General features: G+C 48.7%; 2 protein-coding genes across 4 annotated transcripts in view; both read left to right on the plus strand.

Annotated features, from left to right (window-relative positions):
* The window catches only part of SUCO (SUN domain containing ossification factor), a 53,618-nt gene extending 51,653 nt beyond the window's left edge, over window positions 1-1,965 (plus strand). For all 3 annotated transcript variants that reach the window (XM_054833508.1, XM_054833506.1, XM_054833507.1), the window contains one exon: window positions 11-1,965. In XM_054833508.1, the coding sequence (XP_054689483.1) occupies window positions 11-457 (447 nt within the window). In that variant the 3' untranslated portion in view covers window positions 458-1,965. The remainder of the gene's footprint in view (window positions 1-10) is intronic.
* An 8,232-nt stretch (window positions 1,966-10,197) lies between these two features.
* FASLG (Fas ligand) lies at window positions 10,198-14,825 on the plus strand. Its single transcript, XM_054833738.1, has 4 exons — window positions 10,198-10,596; window positions 11,128-11,173; window positions 12,924-12,977; window positions 13,421-14,825. The coding sequence occupies exons 1-4, from the start codon at window positions 10,207-10,209 to the stop codon at window positions 13,813-13,815; spliced, it is 885 nt and encodes a 294-aa protein (XP_054689713.1). The 5' UTR covers window positions 10,198-10,206; the 3' UTR covers window positions 13,816-14,825.
* The last annotated feature ends 1,284 nt before the right edge of the window (window positions 14,826-16,109 follow it).

The raw sequence follows: 16,109 nt of genomic DNA on the forward strand, positions 1-16,109 counted from the left end.
GTGGTTTCAGAAAAAGCGTTGTAAATACAAAAGTGAAAAAATAGAGACTATTAAGCCAACAACAGAGCCTCTGCATCCAATCGCCAACGGGGAAATTAAAGGAAGGAAGCCGTTTACGAACCAGAGGGACTTCTCTAACATTGGGGAAGTTTATCACTCTTCATATAAGGGTCCTCCATCTGAAGGAAGCTCCGAAACGTCGTCGCAGTCTGAGGAGTCCTATTTTTGTGGCATTTCAGCATGTACGAGTCTGTGCAATGGGCAGACCCAAAAGACAAAAACTGAGAAGAGGGCTATAAAACGAAGACGGTCTAAAGTTTCAGACCAAGGGAAGCTCATAAAAACTCTAATACAGACTAAGTCAGGGTCAATGCCAAGCCTGCATGACATAATCAAAGGAAACAAAGATATAACAGTGGGAACACTTGGTGTCACGGCAGTTTCTGGACACATCTAAAACTAGCTGAACTTCTCAAACAGGAGAGTGTTTGTTCGTTTGAGAACAGTCTGTGGTATTTTGTGGGAGGATAGTGGGAGACGAAGAGCTCAACTAATTGGAAAGTATTCAGAAATTTGGTTTCTGCCTTTTTAAATAGATGGGATTGTGTCAATCTTGGCTATAAGCTGCAGCTTTACAAGGCTGATAATTTCCTATGAGAACAGCTTGGGGGGGGAGGGAGGGCAGGGTTCATTTTGTAAAGGTTTTTTTTCACAGTTCCTGGGGCAGAGATTTTTTGAAACCCAGTTTGTTGGGTGGAATAGGGATAAAAGCCTAATCCTCTTCCTTTAGCTTTGTTCCTATTTCTTGCACCTTCCCATATTTATGTGCCTTTTGTCTATTTATAATGCCACTGGAAGAGGGGAGATACAATTGTTTGTCATTTGATTTATTTTGTAATTTCTCTAGCTTTTTTTGAAGATGCAACACTACAGTGCTGTAAAGGGACACGTGTTGGCCTTCAGCTGGACTCAGTAATGTGGACTGGATACTGTAAAAATACTAATAGATGGACTTGCCTGACTAGATTCTGGTTTTGCAAACTTGGTTGAGGAAAATACCTCACTAGGGGTGGTAATCATGTTCATTTCCACCTTCGGTTACCAATTGGAGCTGTAGTCTGATGTACTAAATGAGTGACAGTTGCTCTTTAGGATTTCCTGTGTAGATGGGATCTTAGGCTGATGAATGCATTTGCTATCTAAATTGCCTGCTGTAGTTTTCCGAAGGAAACGAATGGGGAAAGCTCACTGTTTCTCTGCTGAGAGTTCAGGAAAAAGCTCAGCTGAAGAAGGCGAGGGCGAGCGGGAGCAGCCGGGCCGTTCTCCGAGCCAGCTCCGGATGCATTGAGTTTGCAAAGCCTTGAAGTCTGACGGGTCAGGTTGGTTCCAAGTGGGTATTCCCATAACGTTTGCTTTTGTATTGGCTAACAAATGTGCAGTGTTTGTATGGTTGGTATTTTCATATCCAAGTGTTTTTTATTTTGACTGTGATTGTATATTTGGATACTATAGGATGTGCGATTGCTACAAAGTTGAGTGTGTATCTGAGCGAGTGAAACAAAAGGTTATCCCTTTTGACAGGTGTTACAGGTTCACGTTGTAAAAAATAAGTTAACTTATTGAGCACTTTTAGTGGTACCCTTTTTAACTGATCTAATGCCTTTCCTGGGTATTGTATGTAATGTGACTTATTTAAAGCCTTTGGTTTTTTTGCTGCTTTCTTGTTAGTTTATGAATACTTTAAGGTGATGTATTTTTGGAGTTGATCTGCACAATTAGCCAGTCAGAGCACATGAACCGGATGTGTTGAAACATGAATTCGGAAGGGTTTCAAACCTGGATGAGGAAAATATATACCACCTGAGTGCAGCATACGATGTTGTGGAACAAGAGTTTGTAACTACAGAGCTGTAGTGCCATTAGAAACTGTGAATTTCCAAATAAATCTGAACACTTTGTCTTTAATTTACTGGCATTTTTCCTTTGAAAGTGAAACTTGTGGCTTGATTTCTTCTCTGAGAAGGACTAGTCTTTAAATTTCAGTGCAGAACTAGGACTGGGGTCCTATGGGCCATAATAAAGGGTTCACAAACTTATTTGTCAGCCTAGATGTGTTCATCTATTTTAAAAAAAGAAAAGGGGAGGAGGGAAGCTGAAGGCTGAGTGATGGTTTGTCTGAAAGTTCAGGAATCCTGGCCGTGTAAAACTGCTAGAAGAGTTTCCAGCAGGTGTCAAGTCACATCTTGACCTGGGGGATCCCTAGAAGCAGTAGCTTTCTGTGAGAATAACTGCATGAGACTTCCTCTTGGTGCTCAGAGCTAAGGTTTGTGAGCAATATGAAAGGCCATCAGAAGAAAATGTTAGATAGTCATCACTTCAAACCAGAGTTTTCAGCTTGAAGCTTGCCCCTTACGGGTCCCTTCCTGACTGATTTCTAGCAAGCATAGCAGCGCTGCGTGCAGCCAAATGCTGAATTCACCAGGTGTCCAGCATCTACTCTGAGCAAACGAGACCTCCCCAGCACTAATTTCTCACTTGAGTGTCTCAGGACTCTGTTTCATCATAGGGAGCGCTATGACTTCGAAAGCAATTAATTGAATGCAGTGTTTGTTGGGGTGATGGGGGGGGTGTTTTGGGGTGTGTGGGTTTTTGTGGTGCAGGGGTTTTTTTTATTTACTGGCCTTCCTCTTGATACATGGGTGGTAGAAGTGTGCTTTCCTTTACTGCCCTGGCTATCACTAAGCTGTCCTCATCTGTAAGAATCAGTGGAAGCTGGGCATGACGGAATTCTTCAAACAGCCCATCGTCACTATCTGGTGATAAACCAAAGACTGACAGACCTAGAAGATGCCGATAGGTGTAGAGCGAGGCCAAATGAGTCGTGATGCAATATGCAGGTGGCAAATGTGTTTCTAACGGGGGGGGTTATGCTTCCTTGCTTTTAGCTGGCCTCTAAGTGTTGGATGAAAACAAATTTGGTTGTGAAACTGAAATTAAGCCAAAGATGGTGGTGGCCATGTATATTTATCAACTACACAGTGTGGACGTATAGCTCTGGGGCAAGGAGGGGTTGTCTCTCCTGGAAGCACAGGTTCCATGGATGGCCAGAAACTTTATTCCTCATCCTTTTCCGTTTTGCTGTAACGGACAACTTCTTACTTTGTCCTGCGTACGTTCGCTTGCTGGACTGGATTACCCCACAGCACTGGTGAGCAATCCTTGAAGACCCCTTGGAAACGACAGCTGAGGAATCGGCAGCACTCCTCCGAGTCAACAGGAGCTGGTGTGAATTCAGCTGGCGTGACGGGGAGCAGAGGCATTGCCCCAATGCAGGCTTTTCCAGTATTTTAAGTAGCTGGCTAACAGAAATTTCAGTCGTATGGTGAAAAATACCAGCCTGGGATGTTTTTTGTGCTGGGTCACAGAGATGGCTGTTAGCAGCAATGACTTCTGTGAATAGAGCACAGCTATCGTAGAGTCACTGCTGGTGCGTGTCAGCCAAGGAGTCACTTTCATACTCTCACAAATACACTCCCTGACCATTTCAGCTATGTCTAGGTCTAAACTTTGCAATCAAAGCATAGGTTGTGCCTTCAGCCACTGAGAAAATCAGCATCTGAAGGGACCTATGGAGCCGATGGTGCTATTGCAAACTGGAGAGTGTTTGTTCTGGCAGTAGACTGGAGATTGAACCACAGCTTCCGCCTGCTGCTGCCGTGCTGCTTTTAATTCTTTGTAACCACTTTTAATTTTTTTTAAAGGCTCTTAATGTCAAATTCTTACTGCTTAATGTTATCCTTTCATGTGGGCTCTTGAGTCATTTTTTACTTCCAGTTTTATTAATGTCACACTGAGTCTAGCTTTCAAAACTTGATTCTTTACTCTGGTGATATCACGTCTCTTAAATTGGTCATGATCTTTATATGGAGAGAATAGTTTCTAATGAAGACAGCTTATAAATCTTGACAAATTCATCTGGCATTGTGGATACGTAAAGGGAGGGCCTGGTCCATCTTGTGGTATCACGTAATCGGGTTGGACAGTTGTCAGTGTAAAATACCAAGACGACAGTATGCGTACGCAGCCGTGAGGGCTGCATCCTTGCAGGTCTTGAGCCCAAGGTCAAAAATATTTAAGCAATACAAATGCTTCCATGGGAGGATGGATAGTCAAACGTATGCGTTGTATAAGCGTTTGCCAAACTAAGGTGTTTAGGTTCTATACATCAGGCATCAGAGTGGAAATCCAATATTTTTAAAATACACAGACTCTACCAGCTGTGTGCTATTGGTAAGTAGAAAACTGAAGTATAAGGTGTCTCTGTGCGGCTTCTGCCAAGTTACAGTGTGAGATGAAACAAGACGGAACAGCTTAACATGCTTCACTTCATCAGGTACAAACATGTTCCGCTTCATTTGGAACAATTACAGAGCAGAGCCCCGACCACAAAGTGCTGTGGGTAGGCATCGAGCCGCGTGTCTCATCTCCTGGAAACCCTGAGTGTCAAACGGCATCGGGTACTGCTGAAGTTTGTAACAGGTCAAGAGGAATTGGTGTTCCCGGAGCTTCTTTAGGTAAAATGTGTTAGGAAATGATAGCGAAACTTGTCAATCTTTCTTACGCATCCCTTCTCTAATTTAAGAATAGTAATGTTAAAAGAAGATACCAAGGAGCTTTCTGCTGCCTTGCTGCTGTCTCTCATATTGGACACATGGCCTGGGAGCTGTAACTGGTCTTGCCTGTGCTGCTTTTCATTGCAGTCAGTAATTAAGTCACAAGTAGAGGTACGGCTTTTGACAGGGAATAACGATTAAGTTAGCTCCGCACTTTGTGAACCCAGAAATGGAAAAGAAATATTTGCCATCTTGAGGCTTGTTTTTTCTCGTTAGATGTGGTGGCTACAGCCTACATCCAGCTGCTGACCCCTCTCTGAACTCGCAGCAAACAAGAATCCTTGTCTGCGTTGTTTTTCTTTTCTTTCCTTCCCCTCCCAGAAAAACAACTCGAAGCAGCTAATGAATATTTTCGGTTAGTCAATTTGATACGGTTACAGCTGAAATCTCAAGGTTGTGTAGACTGTGTATGGGGGGGGGTTGTTGTTGTTCCTGGTTTGTTGTTTTTGAGGGGGTTTTTATGGGCTGAGGACGGCTGCTCCCAAGAAGGAATAAGCTCTCTGGTACCAGCTAGGGCACGCTGGCCAGCAGAGCCAGCTGGCGCTGCCCAGGGCTGAGGCCGGCGTTGTGCTGGCAGCCCGGGGCAGGGCAGGGATCCTGCTGAAGGGCTTGCAAGTGCGGTTCTTAACCATCGCTGGGGAGGACGGGAAATCAGCATCTGTACGTTCGCTGTGGTCTTCCTCACAACCTCTGAGTGGCCACCACACCTTGTTTGTTTTCTCCCATGACTGAGCTACTGTACGTTATGAAATGACCTGCTGCTTGCTCAGATGTCATAACCACTATTCCTCATTTCCTTGATCTTATCACAGGCACAAAAGAAATAAGTCTTAGTCTGCTGCTTTAAATTCTTTTTCTCAGCTGCTTTGGTTCCTTCCCTGCTTGGATTCTCTCCTGCCTTGGGTCAGAGCCCTGTACCTCTTCTGCTGAACCCCGGGCTGCTGCCTGCTTGTTGGGAGCAAGAATAAAGCACCCTGCTCACTGGAAGGTGGACATATTAAGCACTGCTAGGCCAAAGCTGTTAGATAATGGATTTTGAAACCTGTTCTTGAGTGTGAATATGTGAATGTCTTCCTCGTGAGCAGCTGGCACCAAGATGTGGGGCTACATGCTAGAAGAAAATGCTTCTAGCAAAGACAGCAGCTGTTGAGGAAATGAAAAGCATCACCTTTGTCTGGGTAAACTGAACTGGTAAGAACCCATGTAATAAAGAAACAGGACTGAGATGTCAGCGCTGACTGCAAAGGCTGGGGGTGAGTTCTGGTGTCTCCTGTGCCCCTTGAAGGCTTCAGTGGATGGAGATCCTGCTGCCTTTGGAGGCAATTCTCACAAGCATCCACTCCAACGTTCAGTCAAATTCCGTGTCTTTTTTTTGCACAAACTCCTTCAGCTTTGGCTCCCAGTTAGTGGCTCCCTGGGAAGGTATTTTCTGTGAGATCCAAGATCCCTCTGCTGCCAGAAGTCATCCCTCTCTATATGGGTTTTTCTCATGCTGTCTGTCCCGTCCCACCCTGCCAATCTGCTCGAGTGGACCATGTTGAGCACCTTTGCTGTCTGGCAGCTGTTGGAACTTCTTCCTGAGCCTCTCTGAAGCTGAACGTGAACTTGCAATGTGGGTTCTGGGACTGTCTGTAGCTGTCAGTGCTCTGTGTGAGCCCGTACCTACAAGAGCCCGTGGGCTTTCCCTGCTGGAAGCTCCGTGTCCAGCTGGATAGCCTCTGTATCAGATTGAGAGCTGTGTTTGCTTTCTAGGATGTTATTTTCCATCTAAAGAGTTTGATCTGCATTCTTTGTTTCTAGACTTGTTTTCTTCTGATTAAATTTTCTGTCCTCATGGTTACTTAGGATCTCTTAGCAGTTATTTTGATCTGCAAGTATTACTGGTGTAATATTTTGCTTGTTTCTCTCCAGATGTGGGGTAAAGGTGTTGAAATAGCACTGCGCTGAGGACAATGCGCAGAGGAAAATCAGAAGCCTTGTCCTGGATGCTGCTCTCAGTTACTCTTTCCACCGCACCCACCCGTGAGCGTTAAGGGGTGCCATCTCTTCTGCCAGCTGGGGCTGGTCCTTGCTGGGTTTCAGAAGTTGCCTCCTCTGGCCCTGATGGCAGGGTTCAGCCTGGGACCGCAAAGGTCATGCCGATATGTTAATATCTTGGGCTGATGTTTTGAATCCTGGGGTTTTTTGAATGCGGATGATTCTTAACTGCTGCTTCAGTTGTTCTTGGGTGTAATTTATGCAGCCTTGTGGGCTTTCAGTAGTTGCTTTTTAGCATTTCCACTAGTCACTAGTGTAATAGGAAATATTAATCACTTTCAGACAGACACATATCTGACTCTGTCCAGAGCATGATGAGAGCCTCTCCTACACAGTGGTTCATGCTTATCTGTTTTTTTTTTTCTTAAATTTTATTTTCTGTCAAGTATTAGATCTAGTTCATTGTTCAAGTTCTGCTTTCTTTGGTGTACTTCAAGCAGGTCATCCTTTTGTCCTTAAATCTACTGATACAAACTCTTAGATGCTGGCTGACTCTCGCTGCTGTCAACATAAACTTTAGCATAATGGTGTATATTTTTAATAAGAGTTCCCACCTCTCCTCTGAGGGTGAGGTGGGGAGGGAGGGGGTTCTTCTGAGCAAATCCTCTTTTTCTCTCTGCGTAACCGTGACTTGTCTTTGGTTTTGGCAAAGGGCATCGATTCTCTGATAAGGGATATAGAAGGTGTTTCCATTTGAAAATATTTCCTCCTGTTCAAATGCCATAATGAGGCTGCCGAAAACAGAGCGTGCATCTTGCAGACTGGGTGAACAGGGGGATAGGGAGGCAGAGAGACAAATCTGACACCCCTTTTGTTCTGCCTGTGTCCTCCTTTCCTGCCCAACTGTCCTTGCCCCGTATTTTAGGAGAGTTCAACCTTGTCTAAATTCTTCTGGCCTTCTAGCAAAATAGATTCACGTAACTTAGATGTCTACCAACAGCAAATTGTCCCACTAGTATTTCAAAAGCCTTGTTACCACTGTGTGTTGCTCAAGTAATAGGAAGGCAGACCACAGAGCCTGCAGGCATCGTGGTGTGCTCCACACCCAGACCCATTTGTCGCTGTCTTCCAGTGTGTATCATCTTGGTGATCTCTGAAGGAGGAAATGAAGAGCGTGACAGCAGGACCAGCACAGAAAAGACTGCTAGGAAAGGAGAGGTCTCTGAAAACATGCTGTGCACCAAAAATGATCCTTTGATGGTAAAATAGCCCCACTCTTTGGCTTGCCACAACGCGCGGTATTAGCAGGCTCTTGATCTGAGCATCCAAAAGAGAAGATGCAGCAGACATGGCTGAAATGGCTTTCATTGACTTCATCATTTCTGTCCTCTCACTCACCCATAAAAAAAGCTTCTTCGTGAAAATAAGAAGCGATGGGTGAGAAATAAGTACACTTCTGACACGTAGGGAGACTGCTACTTTGTCTGCAATCCCACCGTGAGAAGCTGTCTGCGTTAAACACAGCATCAGAAAAAAACTTGAGAGTGGATCCTCTCCAGGCAAAGCTGTGTGCTTGATGGCTTTTGACTTGCTTGTCAGCAACGCCTCCAACTTTGAGGAAGTCCCGGGCTTCAGCCCCTGCTCCCTGAGCCGTCGTTGTCTTTTACAGCAGTTGAATGGGCCGCAGAGGGCATTAAAGAAACGGGAACTCCCTGACACCCACGTTCGTGTCGCAGAGAGCCAGGGCCATGCTGTGCTCACCGCTCTGAGATAAGGGGGCGCAGGCACTGCTGCTGGGAAAGGATGCTGAGCGAGGAGCCTGAGTGGGTGGCGAGTCCCCCCACGCGTGGCTCAGGTGCCCGTGGCAGCAGCAGGGTTGGGGGGCTGTGCAGGCGGGGTGCTGGCGGGAGATGCCCAACCATCCTGCTGCCTCTCTTGGCTCCCGGTGCCCTGGAGGCATCCCTCTTCCTCCATGCCTGGCACTGGCTAGCAGGTTGGAGTTCACTCGTGGCGTGGGAGGTGCGGAGCTGAGCCCAGCCCTTTGCGTGCCCCTCTCTTGCAACGGCCGCGGGAGTGGATGAGGGCCTGTCCTGGGGCTGGCTGGGGAGCGCCGTGCTGGGATGCGGAGAGCGGGACGGAGGGAGGGTAGGCATGAACAGACTTCAACTGTGGGAGCTGGATTTGTGTTTATTTTGTGTCTTTCGTCAGAAACCTAGAAGTACGAGGAAGAGCCAGACGGGTTGCTGAATCCTCTCACGCTGCAGATCACTGCTGCAGCAAACGGCTGTGGTGAATGTCTTCAAAAAGCAGTGGAGCGCAGGCAAGGCTTTGAGGACACATCTGACTTATTGGTGCGGTTGGAGACAAAGCCGAGCCCTTGCTTTGGAGAAATAAGTGTGCATATGTTGTTAAAGCGTGCTGTTCTCAGACCCCAGTTTTGATGTTCAAGATCAAAGCCTGCGTGTTCGGATCATTTCCTTCAGCCACAGAGGTGACAAATCTCCAGTGTATTCTTGTCTTAAGCGTTTCCTTATTTAAATACTACCCTGTAAAAATACACGCTTCAACATAGGTTTGCAAAATAGAAGAGCAAACTGCTGCTTATTGCTTGTGCGCGCCTGTAAATCTGTGGGAAAGTCTCATCACCACCACCTAAAAATCTGCGGTCAATGAGGAATGGAAATTGAGAAATTGGAAACTGAGGAATGGAAACGTCCCTGTCAGGTTAGAAGAGGACTGTGGGATTGGCGATGGTATTTGCAAAGGTAAGAGGGCAGCAGGAGCTGTCAGCAGAGCCTGCTCGTGCCCCAAGGCACTGTGTGTTTCCCGCATTACAGCGCGCTGCTGGTCCAGCCTGGCCAGCGTCCTGCAGTGATTCGGTGAGGCGGCAGGCAGCCCTCGGAGCTGGCTCTACTCGCCTGGGGCAGCTCTGCTGAGGCTGCAGCACTGACAAACGTCTTCCTTTTCTCGGTTAGGTTGGCTTTTATCACGGTTGGACAGTGTCTGTGACCGGTGCACTGTGACACAGGATCCGTGCCCTACGGAGCAGCCAAGGAAAAGGCGGGATGCGCAACAGACAGCGGTAAGTAATTTGTCCTGCATGAAATGAAGCAATTCCCCAGCGCCCACAGCTGTACTTGGGATCAGCTCTTCATCCTTCTGCTGAGGCGAGGAGTCCTCGGCTCTGCCTCTCCTCTCTCGTGCAGGGTGCTTGAAGCAGGACGGGTTTTCTCATTCCCTCTGCTTGTGGTCCAGGACACCGCAGTGGAAAAGCAGCCGCCTCTGCCCGAGTGGGCTGCTGGAAAGGGTGGTTGGCTGGTGGGTGTGCGCGAGGCTGATTACTCAGCCCCCCACTGGCAGCGCAGCCCTCGTGTGCCTCCAGCGCTTGGCTGCTGAGCACACCTGCTTCCCGAGCCCGGCCGCCGAGCACGGTGTGGGAGGAGCAGACGGGTGCCCCAAACTTGTAGCCGAGGGCGGAAGCTCTTTGGGGTTTGCTGTTGATGCTTGAGGCTTTCATAGAGTTGCAGCGTCTGAGCTGGGTGTTCACTGCTGGAGTATGCAGGCGTATAAAGGCAGAGCTGGGTCTTCCCCCAGGGATCAGTCTGGGACAGCCCCGGCAGTTTTTGGCTGCCATGTGGAAGATCGTGCCAAGCATGTCCAGCCCATCCCGCTTCCGGCCATGCAGCAGAACTTGAACTACATGTACCCACAGATCTTTTGGATGGACGGCTGTACCAACGCAAGTACTTCCTGCCCCCCGGCACCTCCTGCCGCTCCTTTCCCACCACCAGTACCCGACCGGAGGAGAAAGCCAAGGAACAACAGGGAAAGGAGGAGCGTCGGCTTCCTGGTGACCTCCTTGCTGATCCTGCTGGCCCTCACTGGAGTGGGGCTGAGCATGTTTCAGATTTTCCACCTGGAGAAGGAACTGGCTGAACTCAAGGAGGTGAGGTCTGCCTGGCTGGTCACAGCGGCTCTGGGGAAACAGGAAAAAAAAGAAAAACTTAAAATTGGGTCGAAGATGCTCAGGTGGTGCAAAACTCCCCGAGGGGTAGGCTGGTGGTATTTAAATGTCTGCCATGCCAGTGGAAGTGGGGTTGCTTATTGCTGCGGGGGACTGCTCTATTGGTGACTGATATATCTGGATGCCCTCATGTTTCTTGGAGACTGATATATCTGGATGTCAGGTTGGATGAGGCTTTGGGCAACGTGGTCTAGTGGAGGGTGTCCCTGCCCGCAGCAGGGGGGTTGGAAGTAGGTGATATTTAAGGTCCCTTCCAACCCAAACCATTCTGTGATTCTGTGATTCTACGTTTGAGTGCTGCGAGGTCTCTCTCCCTGTATATTTCTTAGCACTTTGCAGCTCCCCTTGAACACCCAGAATTAGCCACCATCAAAGATAGTCCTGGGCTGCTTTAGATGATGCCCTTAAGCTCTCACCCTGCTAAGACAGCTTGTGTCTCTTCTCTTTTGACAGTCTGCCAGCACCGAACACATCCCTCCAGCTTTGGAGAAACTCATAGGTGAGTTGATGCACGTAGAGGAGGCGCTCCTCTGTGTTAGCGCCCGTAAATGCTCCTGTCAAACTCTTCCTCGTCGGGGGCAAAGGCAGGGTTGCAGCTCGATGCTCTGAAAGTGCTGATTTCGCTTGCTTGGCTGGAAAAAGAGCTTTATCTCTGGGGGGTGGGAAGGGGTCCTGCGCCCTGCCTGCTGGAGGGCTTCGGGGTGTCAGCGGCGGGTTCCTGGGACAGCGCGCCTTTACCTTGGGGCTTCCCGGGCCCGGTGGGGTAACGGTACCGGGGGTGCTGTGCTGTAAAAGTGAGTTTCTGGCCCTCCTGACGTAGAGTAACAACGCGCACAGAAGGAGGAGAACAGAGATGGGCACCGCACGCGTTACTTCTTTCTCTCCTTACTCTTTTGAGATTTCGGGAGGGTGCGGAGGGTTTAGTTTCCTTTGGGGGTGGGGGATTCACTCCCACCCTTGGGAGAGCAAATTATTTTTTTTCTGAATTCTTTTGGTACAGTTTCACTGCAGCCAAAGCTAGTTGAGAAGAGCCTGATTATATGTGGGGTTTTTTCTTTTAGAAATGTCATTTCAGTGAAATTGAAACTTTCCACGAGAACCTGCCAATTTTTCTAAATTTCATTTAGGAAAAAACCAAAGAGTTTCAATATGAATGGAACAATTTAAAAATCATATTTTGAACTTCCAAACTATTATTTTACTTTTACATTCCATGTTATCAGTGAGGATATCCCTTTTTAAAGATGGCCAAGTTGGAAAGAAATTTTCAGCGCTCTTGACAATTTTTGCTACATCTGAAAAGATTTTTTTGTTTGTCTGTTTTCCCCTTGAGGATTTTGGTTAGTAGGGAAGTTAATTTCTTTTCAAATTTGTTGTGATACTGAATGAAAGCAAATTTGGAAATAGCAAAATGCTCTGGAAAGGGCAGTCCTGCTTCCCACCAACTCCTATATCAATAAACTTTGTAATCTATTGCTTAGAAGGGGAGCTGTCACTTTAACTGAGTGCTCGGTGCCACTTTAGCAGAAGCTGAACATAAGTCACAAATAATAACCCTGAATTTCTGGAGGAGAATGAATAAATAAAGCCAGAGAGATAGTGTAAAGGAGAAACAGACGGGAGGGAAATTTAATTGGTTTGAGGAAACAAAAAAAAAAAAAAGGCTTCTAAAAATTGAGAATATGATGCTTGGCCGTAGATGCTGAGAAGAAGGGAAGGACGGAATGGGATGGGGTACAAATAACGAGTCACTGTAACTGGCCTGTCTCTCCAAGGGGACCCAAGCCCTCCAATAAATTCACCCAGCTGTGCTCTGCCTCTGAGGACAAGGTCTGCCTGGCCAGTGGGATGCTCAGCAGGATGTCTCGAGCGTCTGCTCTGATCTAGCTGTAAGGAGGGTTGGTACTCAGCGGACAGAAGTCCACTGCCATGGGTACATCCGTCCCTCTCCCACACCCTGAGTGAGAGGCCTCTGCTTGAGCTCACTGACTGAGCCATTTTAGGATGAAAGCTCTCCTTGATCTTGCCCCTTTCTTTTGATCACATCTGGATCCTTTGCTGCAACTCTTCCTTTTTAATTCCTTCTCTTGCCCTGCAGCGTTTGCCCAAGCACCGCTCTGCCTCGCTGCACTAAGCCATGGTGCTGCTCTGAATCTGCCCCACTTCAGCTTCGCGGTCAGCTCCTTTCCGCTCATGGGGCTAGCTTCTCCATGGAGCATCTGGCTAACATCTTCCCTATTTTCGTGCAGGGCAGAAGGAGCAGTCAATGAAAAAGGAAGCGAGTAAGGCAGCACACTTAACAGGTACGTCCTGAGAGGCCAGCAAGATGTGGGAGCAGGGGATAGGGAGACATGGCTGGGGTGAGAGGGTGGCATGGTCATCGTTGTGAGGAGCCCACCTCACGTGGGCTTTCCTATTTTCCTTTGGTAACACATGTGCTCTGACAGTGGGAAGTTAGTCCACAGCTAAAATCTTCCCTTCGTTTAAGCTTTTCAGCGAGGGCTCTGTTTTTTGGTTTGATTTTTGGTTTGTACCCGGGACGTACAGAGCAAAAAGCTGTCACGAGCAGCTGGCGTTGAGCGAGGCGAAGGTGAGAGCTTCCACCAGTGGAGGTTGGGGCAGAATTTCCATGGTGCAGACAAAGGCTTGGAGAACAGTTGACTTGCTGTGACACAGGGTGTGACTTGAGGGAAAAACACGCAACTGCTTGTACTTACCACGTTTTTTCTCTTGTTCTGGCTTCCAGGAAACCCTACCCAGCGGGACCTCCCTTTGGAGTGGGAACCCGTCTCCGGCCATGCCTTCACCAACGGCATTCAGTATCGCAATCAGGGCCTTGTCATCAATGAGACCGGCCTGTACTTCGTGTACTCCAATGTGCTCTTCCGGGGAAGCATCTGCAGCAACCAGGTGTTGACCCACATCGTCTACAAGAAAAACCCGGCCTCACCAGGCAGCCACGTACTGATGGAGGACAAAGGCATCAACTACTGTACAGGTCAGAAAACGTGGGCCCGGAAAAGCTACCTAGGGGCTTTATTCAAGCTCAGGAAGATGGACAGTTTGCACGTCAACGTCTCCAAGATCGCTCTGGTTAATTTTGAGGAATCAAAGACATTCTTTGGCTTATTTAAGCTTTAAATGGGGCTGTTGGAGCGTGGCCAGCAGCCCCACGCACACTAGGACGCGTGAGGGGTGAGTGCTGCCTAAGCAGCAGTGGCCAACCCAGGGTCTCGCACCAGGAAGCCCACCAAGAAACCACGTTTTGGCCTTCATTGTGAGAGGGCTCAAGCAACTGGTAGAGGCTTGGAAGTGGACCTCTGGGAAGCACTGGGGCTGTACTGCATCAACATGAAGAGAATCGCACATTTTCCCCCTCTGAAAAAAACAACAAACTCAAAACGTAGTGTGCTGAAGACCGCATTGAAACTCACTACTTGCTACCTGAGAAGATGCTGGTGCTAGCAGCCCCACATGGTGTCATGACCCTGGTGAGCTTGGGACAGAAGGTGTGCAGGGACAGCCAGCAGGCATCGAGGAGGCCCCTCAAGCCAGAGCTGCAGGCCCCTGGGCCGTGCCGTGCCACACCACAGGCAGTGTTGTGGGAATAAGTAGTGCAAAGACCTCAACTGCCCACTCCAAGTCATGGCTGGCCACCCTGCCCAGGCACTTGGCACCGTGACTGCTGTACAACAGGCACCTGCCTGCTAGCTGGCTCATTATGCATAATATGCTCATTTTGCGCTAAGTTATCGACTCTTCCCATCCTAGAAAACGTCCCCTAACCTCTTTATTTAACTCATCCTGACTGCCTTACAAGGAACGTGCCAGAAGCGATGGTGCCCTGAAGGGGGTCCTGACCCTGGAGAGAAACCATGACTGTGCCGTGGTGGTGGGACTGGTGGGGAGGGCACGTGCTCTGCTGACAGGACCTGAAGAACATGGCGGTGGAGGACAGTGGGGCCTGATATGAAAGCAGCCTCTCCAACCCCCTTCCCACCCTTTTGACACATCAGGGTCCCCCATGGAGACTTGGTCCTGCCACCCCCTGCACAGTGTAGGTGGGGGTGTGCTGGCTGCCATCAACAGCATGATTTTAGCTGGCTCCCTTGTCATGGGATATTCTCTCCTGAGCAAAATAGATGGTAAATAAAGGTATATTTTTCTAGTAAGTGGCACTGTCCTCTCCTCATTTGGGGCAGCAGGCTCCCGCAATGGCCAAAGCCCTGAAAGCCTCTGTGATAGGGGCCAGCACCCCGCTCCTTCTGCAGCAGCATGGCAGAAATCTGGGAGCCTGACCCCACTTCACTGCCTGCTTGGTGGGGCACAGGGTCCCTGCCATGGAGCTTTAGGGTTCCAGCATCGAAATAACAGGATTTGGGGACCAGGGAGCTGTGGTGTGGGCAGCACAGACCTGGCAGGCCAAGTCCTGTTTGGCCATCAGGAAGGGAGCTGATCTCAAAACACAGACTTGAGTTTGAGTGGAGCCAGACACTTGTTGCTGAGCAGGAGCGCTGCTGTCCCCAAAGGCACCATGTTCCTCCGTGTGCCCTCTGGCCCCAGCAGCACTTCCCACCTGGCAGTCTGAAGGGCAAGGAAAGGAAGTGGCACTTTGGTGTTATAAACACCACCCTATTTGCTCACTCTGGTGTCTGGTCCCTGGAGCTCTTCTGCATGCGTTACCCCTGGGGCTGTCTCCCACGTTGCCACCAGGCAGTACACGAAGGCTGCAGCGGTGGTGCATCGTCATCTTTGACTGTGGTCCGGCCTTCTTGCAGCTCTGATATTAGTCACAGTGAACGGTGCTCTTCGGCAGCCTGCGGCATTTATTTCCTTTTCCACGGTGCTGCTCTCTGCTCAGTGATGTGTGGCCTGTGGTTTGCTGTTCCTTGCTTCAAGGAAACCTGTTTCTTCAAAACTTAGCAGTGGACTGACTACTGGTGCAGCCAGTGTGAACACTGACCTCTGCTCACACAGCGGTTGCTGCACTCAGATATTTCCACTGCATTTCTCAGGATGGAAAATGCTTCAAAGGGTCAAAGTTTAGTTTGCGTGACTGATGCTTTGTCACTGTCCCCGCTCCCTGCTGGTATCAGAGCAGCAAACCACGTAGCACAGGGATGGAAGTGCTAGATCCAGACCCTGCCAGGAAAGGCTGGAAGTTGCTCTCCTCTTCTGACTGCCGTTCATGCTGTGTTGCTTTCCTAGTGACCAGACATCCAAGTGAGGAGTGGGCATCTGTATGTACACGTGCCCGCAAGCTTGCAGCTCTTTCTGTAGCACAACTAGCTGAGCACATTGCATGTGTCCTTTCTTGACTGGCGAGCAGCTTGGAGAGAGAGATGGGCATTCAGTGTCCAGAGGAAACTCACGCTGAGGTTACGCTCTCTGCTAGTACTGTAGTGGTGAAGGGCTGAAAAGCTCCCAAAGGTTTC

The sequence above is a fragment of the Grus americana genome, chromosome 8 (genome assembly GCF_028858705.1).
Source record: "Grus americana isolate bGruAme1 chromosome 8, bGruAme1.mat, whole genome shotgun sequence".
Taxonomy (NCBI): domain Eukaryota; kingdom Metazoa; phylum Chordata; class Aves; order Gruiformes; family Gruidae; genus Grus; species Grus americana.

What these genes read in the sequence shown, in the direction of transcription:
- FASLG (XM_054833738.1), top strand. Translation starts at nt 10,207, where the DNA reads ATGCAGGCGTATAAAGGCAGAGCTGGGTCTTCCCCCAGGGATCAGTCT. An exon ending in AACTGGCTGAACTCAAGGAG is followed by an intron (nt 10,597 to 11,127) that starts GTGAGGTCTGCC and finishes CTCTTTTGACAG; the next exon opens with TCTGCCAGCACCGAACACAT. An exon ending in AGCTTTGGAGAAACTCATAG is followed by an intron (nt 11,174 to 12,923) that starts GTGAGTTGATGC and finishes ATTTTCGTGCAG; the next exon opens with GGCAGAAGGAGCAGTCAATG.